General features: G+C 38.3%; 1 protein-coding gene across 1 annotated transcript; it reads left to right on the forward strand.

Annotated features, from left to right (window-relative positions):
* Window positions 1–8194: 8194 nt before the first annotated feature.
* Window positions 8195–10458, forward strand: LOC136253395 (uncharacterized). The gene is made up of 2 exons (XM_066046048.1): window positions 8195–8224; window positions 8370–10458. The coding sequence occupies exon 2, from the start codon at window positions 8381–8383 to the stop codon at window positions 10178–10180; it is 1800 nt and encodes a 599-aa protein (XP_065902120.1). The 5' UTR covers window positions 8195–8224; window positions 8370–8380; the 3' UTR covers window positions 10181–10458.
* The last annotated feature ends 2063 nt before the right edge of the window (window positions 10459–12521 follow it).

Here is a 12521-nt window from a genome sequence, read left to right on the forward strand (position 1 = left end):
TGTAGCTGAACTCTCTACAAGGTAACTTCTTCTAACTGATCTCTCTACAGGGGGATTTGTTTGTAGCTGAACTCTATACAGGTGATTTGTTTGCAACTGAACTATCTAGATTATGGTTTCTTTGTAGCTGAACTCTCTACACGGTAATTTCTTCTAGCTGAACTCTCTACTTGGTGGTTTCTTTGTAGTTGAACTCTCTACAAGATAACTTCTTCTAACTGATCTTTCTACAGGGCTATTTGTTTGTGGCAGAATTTTCTACAGGGTGATTTCTTTGCAGCTGAACTCTCTACATGGTGGTTTCTTTGTACTGTAGCTGAACTCTCTACAAGGTAATTTCTTATAGCTGATCTCTCTACAGGGTGATTTGTTTGTAGCTGAATTCTATACAGGTGATTTGTTTGCAGCTGAGCTCTTTACAGAATGGTTTCTTTGTAGCTGAACTCTCTACAAGGTAACTTCTTCTAGCTGATCTCTCTACAGGGTGATTTGTTTGTAGCTGAACTATCTACAAGATAACTTCTTCTAGCTGATCTCTCTACAGGGTGATTTGTTTGTAGCTGAATTCTATACAGGTGATTTGTTTGCAGCTGAGCTCTTTACAGAATGGTTTCTTTGTAGCTGAACTCTCTACAAGGTAACTTCTTCTAACTAAACTCTCTACAGGGAGATTTGTTTGCAGCTGAACTCTCTTCATGATGGTTTCTTTGTAGCTGAACTCTCTACAAGGTAACTTCTTCTAGCTGAACTCTCTACAAGGTAACTTCTTCTAGCTGAACTCCCTACATGGTGGTTTCTTTGTAGCTGCACTCTCTACCAGGTGACTTCTTCTAGCTGATCTTTCTACAGGGTGATTTGTTTGTAGCTGAATTATGTACAGGTGATTTTTTTGCTGCTGAGCTCTTTACATAACGGTTTCTTTGTAGCTGAACTCTCTACAAGGTAACTTCTTCTAACTGATCTCTCTACAGCGAGATTTGTTTGTAGCTGAACTCTCTACAGGTGATTTGTTTGCAGCTGAACTATCTAGATGATGGTTTCGTTGTAGCTGAACTCTCTACAAGGTAATTTCTTCTAACTGAACTCTCTACATGGTGGTTTCTTTGTAGCTGAACTCTCTACAAGATAACTTCTTCTAACTGATCTTTCTACAGGGCTATTTGTTTGTGGCAGAATTTTCTGCAGGGTGATTTCTTTGCAGCTGAACTCTCTACATGGTGGTTTCTTTGTACTGTAGCTGAACTCTCTACAAGGTAATTTCTTATAGCTGATCTCTCTACAGGGTGATTTGTTTGTAGCTGAATTCTATACAGGTGATTTGTTTGCAGCTGAGCTCTTTACAGAATGGTTTCTTTGTAGCTGAACTCTCTACAAGGTAACTTCTTCTAACTGAACTCTCTACAGCAAGATTTGTTTGTAGCTGAACTCTCTACAGGTGATTTGTTTGTAGCTGAACTATCTAAATGATGGTTTCTTTGTAGCTGAACTCTCTACAAGGTAATTTCTTCTAGCTGAACTCTCTACATGGTGGTTTCTTTGTAGCTGAGCTCTCTACAAGATAACTTCTAACTGATCTTTCTACAGGGCTATTTGTTTGTGGCAGAATTTTCTACAGGGTGATTTCTTTGCAGCTGAACTCTCTACATGGTGGTTTCTTTGTACTGTAGCTGAACACTCTACAAGGTAATTTCTTCTAGCTGATCTCTCTACAGGGTGATTTGTTTGTAGCTGAGTTCTATACAGGTGATTTGTTTGCAGCTGAGCTCTTTACAGAATGGTTTCTTTGTAGGTGAACTCTCTACAAGGTAACTTCTTCTAACTGAACTCTCTACAGGGAGATTTGTTTGCAGCTGAACTCTCTTCATGATGGTTTATTTGTAGCTGAACTCTCTACAAGGTAACGTCTTCTAGCTGAACTCCCTACATGGTAGTTTTTTTGTAGCTGAACTCTCTACAGGTGATTTATTTGCAGCTGAACTCTCCACATGATGGTTTCTTTTAAATTTGAAGCTGAACTCTCTACAAGGTAACTTCTTCTAGCTGATCTCTCTACAGGGTGATTTGTTTGTAGCTGAACTATCTACAAGATAACTTCTTCTAGTTGATCTCTCTACAGGGTGGATTTGTTTGTAGCTGAATTCTGTACAGGTGATTTGTTTGCAGCTGAGCTCTTTACAGAATGGTTTCTTTGTAGCTGAACTCTCTACAAGGTAACTTCTTCTAACTGAACTCTCTGCAGGGAGATTTGTTTGCAGCTGAACTCTCTTCATGATGGTTTCTTAGTAGCTGAACTCTCTACAAGGTAACTTCTTCTAGCTGAACTCCCTACATGGTGGTTCCTTTGTAGCTGAACTCTCTACAAGATGACTTCTTCTAGCTGATCTTTCTACAGAGTGATTTGTTTGTAACTGAATTCTGTACAGGTGATTTGTTTGCAGCTGAGCTCTTTACAAGGTAACTTCTTCTAGCTCATCTTTCTACAGGGTGATTTGTTTATGGCTGAACTCTCTACAAAGAAACTTCTTCTAGCTGATCTCTATACAGGGTGATTTGTTTGTAGCTGAACTATCTACAAGATAACTTCTTCTAGCTGATCTCTCAACAGGGTGATTTGTTTGTAGCTGAATTCTGTACAGGTGATTTGTTTGCAGCTGAACTCTTTACAGAATGGTTTCTTTGTAGCTGAACTCTCTACAAGGTAACTTCTTCTAACTGAACTCTCTACAGGTGATTTGTTTGCAGCTGAACTCTCCACATGATGGTTTCTTTGTAGCTGAACTCTCTACAGGGTAACTTCTTCTAGCTGATCTCTCTACATGGTGATTTGTTTGTAGCTGAACTATCAACAAGGTAACTTCTTCTAGCTGATCTCTCTACAGGGTGATTTGTTTGTAGCTGAATTCTGTACAGGTGATTTGTTTGCAGCTGAGTTCTTTACAAAATGATTTCTATGTAGCTGAACTCTTTACAAGGTAACTTCCTAGCTGATGTCTCTACATGGTCACTAGTTTGTAAACGAATTCTCTACATGGTGGTTTCTTTGTAACTGAACTCTCTACAATGAAACTTCTCCTAGCTGATCTCTCTACAGGGAGATTTGTTTGTAGCTGAACTCTCTACAGGTGATTTGTTTGCAGCTGAACTCTGTACATGATGGTTTCTTTGTAGCTGAACTCTCTACAAGGTAACTTCTTCTAGCTGATCTCTCTACAGGGTGATTTGTTTGTAGCTGAACTCTCTACATTGTGGTTTCTTTGTAGCTGAACTCTACAAGGTCATTTCTTTTAGCTGAATTATCTCTTTCTATAGTTGCATGAATTCCCTACAAGGTAACTTCTTCTAGCTGATCTCTCTACAGGTTGAATTGTTTGTGGCTTATCTCTCTACAGGGTGACTTATTTGTAGCTGATCTCTATACAGGTTACTTGTTTCTAGCTGATCTCTTGAATTCTCTTCGGGTGACTGCTCTATTAGGATGACTGCTCTATTAGAGTATCTCGATCTCACACTTGCTACACCAAGTTGGATTTCGTGTTATAACTCTGTGGCTTTAAGTCTGATTCTTCTACACCATTGAAGAACCTTTCTAAGATGATAACTCCATCTGTACAGCGATTTTCAAAGCATTACCCCAAGCGGTTTATCTGGTAGGCGTGGCAAGTAGTCAATTTTTATTAGCTAATCTCGATTGCGTAATTGTTACACTCTGTTGGTTTTTTCGTTGTATCTTCCTGGTTTTTAGCTCGATTTCTTTCAAACCACAAAAGGTTTGAGGTTCAATAGTTAACCTATTCACCCACCGATTTTCAGCTTCTTCCCATACGCGGTTTACCCTGTAGGCGTGACAACATATTGGTGTTATTTTTCGTGAATAATCGCTCATAACTCTGCCTGTTTATCGTATTCCAGCCAAAGTTGGTACAGAGATGCGCCTTTATACCCCTTTCTGTGTGCCAAATTTCAAGGCGATCGGATATGGCGTTCGCGTTTTATAGCAGTTTTTGTAAGTGTGCAAAAAGTAGAAGAAAAATAAGAATAAAAGAAAAAAAACTAAGAAACTAAGCCAATTTTTGAAGTCGCATATCTCGGAAACGCTTGAAGCGATTTTGCTTAAATTTGGAATGTGGAGTACTAAAGTTGGAGGGAGTGTCCACAGCAAACTCGTCTTGTTTCATCAAGGCAGCACAGAGCTACGGGGGTGCGAAAATTGCGTTTTCTTTCTTCCTGTCAATCAAGACACACGGTAGTGTGTCGTGTGGCCCAAGAAGCCGCCGAGTAACATCCGTGAGTATATTGACAGGAAGAAAGAAAATGCACTTTTCGCACCTCCGTAGCTCTGTGCTGCCCTGATGAAACAAGACGATTTTTGCTGTGGACACTCCTTCCACCTTCAGCACTCCACATTAGAAATTTGAGCGAAATCGCTTCAAGCGTTCCCGAGATATGCGACTTCAAAAATTGGCTTAGTTTCTTCGTTTTTTCTTCTTATTTTTCTTACTCTTTTCGCACACTTACAAAAACTGCTATAAAACGCGAACACCATATCCGATTGCCCTGAAATTTGGCACACAGAAGGGGGTATAAAGACGCATCTCTGTACCAACTTTGGCTGGAATACGATAAACAGGCAAAGAGTTATGAGCGATTATTCACAAAAAATAACGCCAATATGTTGTCACGCCTACAGGGTAAACTGCGTATGGAAAGAAGCTGAAAATCGGTGGGTGAATAGGTTAACTATTGAACCTCAAACTTTTTGCGGTTTGAAAGAAATCGAGCTAAAAACCAGGAAGATACAACGAAAAAACCAACAGAGTATAACAATTACGCAATCGAGATTAGCTAATAAAAAAATGACTGCTTGCCACGCCTACCTGGTAAACAGCTTGGGGTAATGCTTTGAAAATCGCTGTACAGATGGAGTTATCATCTTAGAAAGGCTCTTCAATGGTGTAGAAGAATCAGATTTAAAGCCACGGAGTTATAACACGAAATCCCACTTGGTGTAGCAAGTGCGAGATCGAGATACTCTAATAGAGCAGTCATCCTAATAGAGCAGTCATCCTAATATAGCAGTCACCCGAAGAGAATTCAAGAGATCAGCTAGAAACAAGTAACCTGTATAGAGATCAGCTAGAAACAAGTCACCCTGTAGAGAGATTAGCCACAAACAATTCACCCTGTAGAGAGATCAGCTAGAAGAAGTTACCTTGTAGGGAATTCATGCAACTATAGAAAGAGATAATTCAGCTAGAAGAAATCACCTTGTAGAATTCAGCTACAAAGAAACCACAATGTAGAGAGTTCAGCTACAAACAAATTACCCTGTAGAGAGATCAGATAGACGAAGTTAACTTGTAGAGAGTTCAGCTACAAAGAAACCATCATTTAGAGAGTTCAGCTGCAAACAAATCACCTGTAGAGAGTTCAGCTACAAAGAAATCTCCCTGTAGAGAGATCAGCTAGGAGAAGTTTCCTTGTAGAGAGTTCTGTTACAAAGAAACCACCATGTAGAGAATTTGTTTACAAACTAGTGACCCTTAGAGACATCAGCTAGAAGAAGTTACCTTGTAAAGAGTTCAGCTACAAAGAAACCATTCTGTAAAGAGCTCAGCTGCAAACAAAATCACCTGTACAGATTTCCACTACAAACAAGTCACCCTATAGAAAAATCAGCTAGAAGAAGTTACCTTGAAGAGAGTTCAGTTACAAAGAAACCACCATGTAGAGAATTCATTTACAAACTAGTGACCCTGTAGAGACATCAGCTAGAAGAAATTACCTTGTAAAGAGTTCAGCCACATAGAAACCATTCTGTAAAGAGCTCAGCTGCAAACAAATCACCTGTACAGAATTCAGCTAAAAACAAATCACCCTGTAGAGAGATCAGCTAGAAGAAGTTACCTTGTAGAGAGTTCAGCTACAAAGAAAACATCATGTGGAGAGTTCAGCTGCAAACAAATCACTTGTAGAGAGTTCAGCTACAAACCAATCTCCCTGTAGAGAGATCAGCTAGAAGAAGTTTCCTTGTAGACAGTTCAGCCACAAACAAATCACCCTGTAGAAAGATCAGCTAGAAAAAGTTACCTTGTAGAGAGTTCAGTTACAAAGAAACCATCATGTAGAAAGTTCAGCTACAAACTAGTGACCTTGTGGAGACATCAGCTAGAAGAAACTACCTTGTAGAGAGCTCAGCTACAAAGAAACCATTCTGTAAAGAGCTCAGCCACAAACAAATCACCTGTACAGAATTCAGCTACAAACAAATCACCCTGTAGAAAGATCAGCTAGAAGAAGTCACCTTGTAGAGAGTTCAGCTACAAAGAGATCACCATGTAGGGAGTTCAGCTAGAAGAAGTTACCTTGTAGAGAGTTCAGCTACAAAGAAACCATCATGAATAGAGTTTAGATGCAAACAAATCTCCCTGTAGAGAGTTTAGTTAGAAGAAGTTACCTTGTAGAGAATTCAGCTACAAAGAAAACATTCTGTAAAAAGCTCAGCTGCAAACAAATCACCTGTACAGAATTCAGCTACAAACAAATTACCTTGTAGAGAGATCAGCTAGAAGAAATTATCTTGTAGATAGTTGAGCTACAAACAAATCACCCTGTAGAGAGATCAGCTAGAAGAAGTTACCTTGTAGAGAGTTCAGCTACGAATTTAAAGAAACCATCATGTGGAGAGTTCAGCTGCAAACAAATCACCTGCAGAGAGTTCAGCTACAAAGAAACCATTCTGTAAAGAGCTCAGCTGCAAACAAATCACCTGTATAGAATTCAGCTACAAACAAATCACCCTGTAGAGAGATCAGCTAGAAGAAATTACCTTGTAGAGAGTTCAGCTACAGTAAAAAGAAACCACCATGTAGAGAGTTCAGCTGCAAAGAAATCACCCTTTAGAAAATTCTGCCACAAACAAATTGCCCTGTAGAAAGATCAGTTAGAAGAAGTTATCTTGTAGAGAGTTCAGCTACAAAGAAACCACCATGTAGAGAGTTCAGCTAGAAGAAATTACCTTGTAGAGAGTTCAGCTACAAAGAAACCATCATTTAGATAGTTCAGCTGCAAACAAATCACCTGTAGAGAGTTCAGCTACAAACAAATCTCGCTGTAGAGAGATCAGTTAGAAGAAGTTACCTTGTAGAGAGTTCAGCTACAAAGAAACCATTATGTAAAGAGCTCAGCAGCAAAAAAATCACCTGTACAGAATCCAGCTACAAATAAATCACCCTGTAGAGAGAACAGCTAGAAGAAGTTACCTTGAAGAGTTTTCAGTTACAAAGAAACCACCATGGACAGTTCTGTAATAAATATAAGTATTATATATATAATTTGTACATTTACTGATAAAATCAGAAATATTTAAGGTTAATCTGCTTCATCTTTTCTTCTTCCTGTGGTAAAGAAAAAAGATAGGTTTAAAAAGTCCCAAAGCAGGCCATAGGCCGGCTTTGGGGTATACAAATACAAAAAGAAGTGAAATCTAATCCAAAACAGCCAAGCTGTAATAAAAGTGTGCGGCCCTCAAAAAGGCTATGGTGAAAAAGATATGAAATCCAAGGTGGCGGCCAAGAAATGGCTGTGATGGTAGGTTAATGGTAAAAATTTTAATAACAACAATTCAGGTGAATTTTGGTGCCGCTTGGTCAATTGGCACAAAATTCACCTGAATTGTCGTTATTAAATTTTTACCATTAACCTACCATCACAGCCATTTCTTGGCCGCCACCTTGGATTTCACATCTTTTTTCACCATAGCCTTTTTGAGGGCCACACACTTTTTTTTTACAGCTTGGCTATTTTGGATTAGATATACTCACGGGTGTTACGCGCCGGCTTCTTGGGCCGTACGACACACTACCGTGAGTCTTGATATAACAATGGTGCTTACAAAAGCACAAAATATTCTAATACTGAAACAGTCACTTCTACCTGATTACACTCTTAGAGTTGTGACTGCTCTATTAGAGTATATTGATCTTTTTCTTAGTAAAACACTTTCACATGTAATTTTCAGCATATAGTGCAAGAACTCATAAATGTCCATATGAACTTTTACCCATAACTTCTAAATGCTTTGATTTATTGATAAATGAATGGCACCATTCAACTCAGCACGTTATTCTGCATAATATGGTAGTAATAAGGAGTATATACGGCATAGTTTCGTAATTACGTCATCGTTACCATGACAACCATCGAGTGCGAAGATTGCAACCGCCTTGTAAGCTTGTTTTGTGTAGTTTTTTTTGCATATTACCTTTCTTAATTTGTTACCACTTAGTGTTTTAAGGTATTTTATGGTCGTAAAGAGTTTTAACCTATATACCTTTACTGATTATTCCAATTAAATGCCACTATTTCAATAGGTCTTGTTAAAATGAGTGAAGTAGCTATTGAGAAACCACGATGGTCAAAGAAGAAAAGGTTTAGGAATTTGGCTAGTATAGGAAGATCTGCAAAGCTGGCTAGAGTTCAGGAAAATGTTAGCAATCCAGAGTTAGCACCTGATGGTAGTCTAGATGAGTCATTGATTGTACCCAGAGTGGAAGTTTTCCCAGAAGACGAAGATAGTGAAGAAGCTGAAGATGTGCCGTTAACTAAAGATACTGCCAAGGAAGTGTACAAAGAGTGGATTGCTTCCCAGTGCAAAGACACCACCAAAATGTTTGCGATTATTATGATGGACACTTTCAGGACAAGATTTGGGCTTACTGATGTGGCTGCTGCTACTGAAGCTGGAATGGTTGTGGGGTTTAATGAGAAAACTGTCCGTACTTGGCATAACAACTTTTATGGACAGGGAGGCACTTTTTCGCAATCACAGCAAGGAAGGCACAACCATCGTTGTGTATTAGATGACGAAGATTGCCGTAAGAAAGCTTCAGCTTGGTTGCATGAAAATGCTTACAAAAAAGGGCCAAATGTCATGACTGCAGCCACTTTCGCAACATGGGTAAACACTGATCTATTTCCAAACTCTCATCTTTCCCCAGGTTTCCCCCGTTCAATAACTACACGCACAGCTGCAAAATGGTTACATAATCTTGGGTTTTCTCCAAGATCGTATAAAAAGGGTTTATACTTTGATGGCCACGAACGGGAGGATGTTATAGAGTATCAAAAACTTTATCTTCGAAAGATAGAGATACTGCAATCAACTCACTTACCTCCACCGTATGGTTTGGGTGGAGAAACAGAAGAATTAATTGGAAGTAGCACAGCAGAAAAGCGTCTCGTACTACTTTACCATGATGAGTCTAGTTTTCATTCAAATGAGGGTCAGACGTGGCAATGGGCTGAAGAAAATAGATTAACACTCCGTCCAAAAGGCCAGGGTCGTGGTTTGATGATCAGTGATTTTGTTGATGAACACCATGGATTCCTGAGATTAACCCCTGAGGAGCATGAATTAGCAAAGTTGTCACACCCTGGTCTACCAAAAGCAGCTAGAGTAATTTTCAAGTTTGGTGCTCAAGGGCAAGGCTATTGGAATAATGATCATTTCATTACTCAAGTTGAGCTTGCAATAAAAATTGCAGAGTTTAAGTTTCCTCCATCAAACAATACCCTTCTTTTTCTTTTCGATCAAAGTTCTGGCCATTGTGCTTATGCAGACAATGCGCTGATTGCTCACATAATGAATGTGTCCGATGGAGGGAAACAACCATTGTTACGTGATACTGTATGGGATGGTAAATCACAAAGAATGGTGACAGAAAATGGCCAACAAAAAGGACTAAAACGAGTGCTTGAAGAACGTGGAATCAACACAACTGGCATGAAGAAAGAACAGATGGTCAAAGTGCTTGAGGAAATGAGAGATTTCAAGTTTCAAAAGTCTAGAGTAGAGGAATTTGTACTCAGCAAAGGTCATAGGGTAATGTTCATTCCCAAGTTTCACTGCGAGTTGAATCCTATTGAACGCGTATGGTGCCAAGCAAAAAAATACACGCGAGCCAATTGTGACTACAGTTTTCCAGGGCTTGAGAGAATAATCGATACAGCCCTTGATTCTGTTAGCGTTGATCTGATGCGAAAGTTTTTCAGAAAAGTAAGGGAATATCACAGAGCCTACAGAGAAGGAGCTGTAATCGGGAAAGACATGAAGAAGATTTTAAAGCAATACAAGAGCCATCGTCGTGTGCCAGAAAATAGCCTTGATAGTAACCCGGCATAACTTTTATATATTTCACAATATCCTGAAACCCTTTAGTAGCTCTTTTACTTATCCTTTACTCTCATTACATGTACAGTTTTAGAACCATCGAATATTCCTATAGTATGAAATGTCTGTTCACATGGAGTGGTTCAAAATAATCAAAATTGTAATAAAAACAGAACAAATACGTTTAACAATATTTTCTCTAATAGAACTATAGAGTGGGTCAATAACAACCTCTGTAAGAAAGTTGAATGCAGTAGCTAAATCCTTGTGGCTAAAATGTTTGTAAATAGTATTTTGACATTATATTAATCAGATTGGTTAGGAAGGAGCTATGTGCATCTAATGAACCTTAACTTTCTAGGTAATGGGAACAATGTCCATGAGAACTTATATTTAAAATATCTAAGTAAAATCTTATTGTGTTCATGAGTTACACTTCACTGAATTAATGACAAATTTATGGACGTTATGGCTTCTCGCACCGTAGATCAGTAATTTTGTTGGTAGTTAGCTATTAGTGTTATACTTGATGCTTTTAGACGTCCACTGTGCTAGTAAAATAAGCAAGTACAACCAAACATTATTTTATTCTCACACGTGATAAGAATCGGTATCTGCAACAATATAATAGCCGATTCCAATACTTCATGAAAACAACAGTATCGGCCCGATACCAATACCAATGCTAGAATTGGTGCAGCCCTACTATTTGTGAGGTAAGCGTGTCTTTCAGGGATGGATACAGTCTTCTAAAAGGGGTTGCACTTTTAATGGTAAATTCTCCAACAATGTTTCACTGTTTAATCTTACCATTTAGGCCTTAGAAATGCAGTTGAAGTCTTTAACTGTTGTAGTGATAATTTTAAAGACAAAGATGATAATTATTATTAGAGGAGCCTATCATATATGAAAATGAGTGATATTTGTACTATGCAGGAGTGTAACATATAGCTGGCTAGCTAGCTGGGCATAAAAAGTAAGCAAACCAGCTATTTTAAAAATTTAAAACATTTAAAAGGAAATAGGGATCATAAGGAAACAAGGTCAAAAATGCTACAGCTGAGATGAGAAACAATCTACGTAACAAAAATTAAGGAAACAAGATTAGATGGCTATTTGCTGAAACAACACACACTTTAATCCCTACTTTTGGCTAATTTGATAGTCTCATTTCAAGATGTTAGCCAAAAGTAGGAAATAAAATGTGTCTCATTTTAGCAAGTAGCAATCTAATCTTGTTTCTTTACTTTTGTTGCGTGGATCATTTCTTATCTCAGCTGTAACATTTTTAACCTTGTTTCCTTATGATCCCTACTTCCTTTCAAATTTAAACAAAATTTCAAATAGCTAGTTTGTTAACTTTCTGTTATAGAATAACCATGATATATGTGTGTAGCTGTGACTGCTTTATTAGAGTGTCTAAACCTCACCATTTATCGAAAGTGAGCTGCACATAAGATGAAGAGGTGTGGTTGCCATGTCCTATTTTCTACTATTAGACAATTAAGGGGTGTAGTGATGCATATCTGTACATTAAGGGTGTGTTCTGATTGTTTAAGCACTGTGTCAAGCCATCTCAAAAGCACCAGAAGTTTTAGTGCACGACTTCTAATTTTTTCCATTTGTCCAATAAAGAATTTTTGACAATTCACAAGAATTATAATGATATAGACTTACAGTGTATTTTATGGCATTACTAAAAATAATGTTTTGCAGTTTGTCTGCATAACAAGGAAACACCAGGAGTACAAGCAAACAATATTTCAATAATGTACATAATTACTGCCTCACTTTATTAGCAGCATTAACATCTGCTTCTGACTTGATCAACATCTCCACTACTTGAGAATGACTATTTAGTGCAGCACCATATAGAGGGGTACATCCATCCTATAGTGACAAAGCAATCAACAGTGATGGTTATTACTTCATATTGATATTGCTGCATTTGTTTGATACATCATTATACCATCTGCTTAATATGGTTGGGGTGATAAAAGAAACGCATCTTCTTAACCTGGTCTTTTACTTTAAGATTTCATTTTCAGCACTGTAGAAAGTGCTAAGTACCTCTAGTAAATTTTGAAGATACATAATAAACTTGACACTTAAGCTTCACTACATAGACTTAACTTAACATCATTATACCATCTTCTCAATACGGTTGGGTGATATACCAGTACAGGGGCATAGGGAGGGGGGGTTCCGGGGGGTTCAGGAACTCCCCCTGTAATATTTAGACTTAGAGTGAAAGAGCATTGTAAAAGTATGACACAACGCGCTGAGGAACTCAGTACAAAAAGAAAGGCACAGCCAACTAACCTCGAAAGCCATAGATATCAACTTTGCGCGT

Source organism: Dysidea avara, chromosome 4 (genome assembly GCF_963678975.1).
Source record: "Dysidea avara chromosome 4, odDysAvar1.4, whole genome shotgun sequence".
Taxonomy (NCBI): Eukaryota; Metazoa; Porifera; class Demospongiae; order Dictyoceratida; family Dysideidae; genus Dysidea; species Dysidea avara.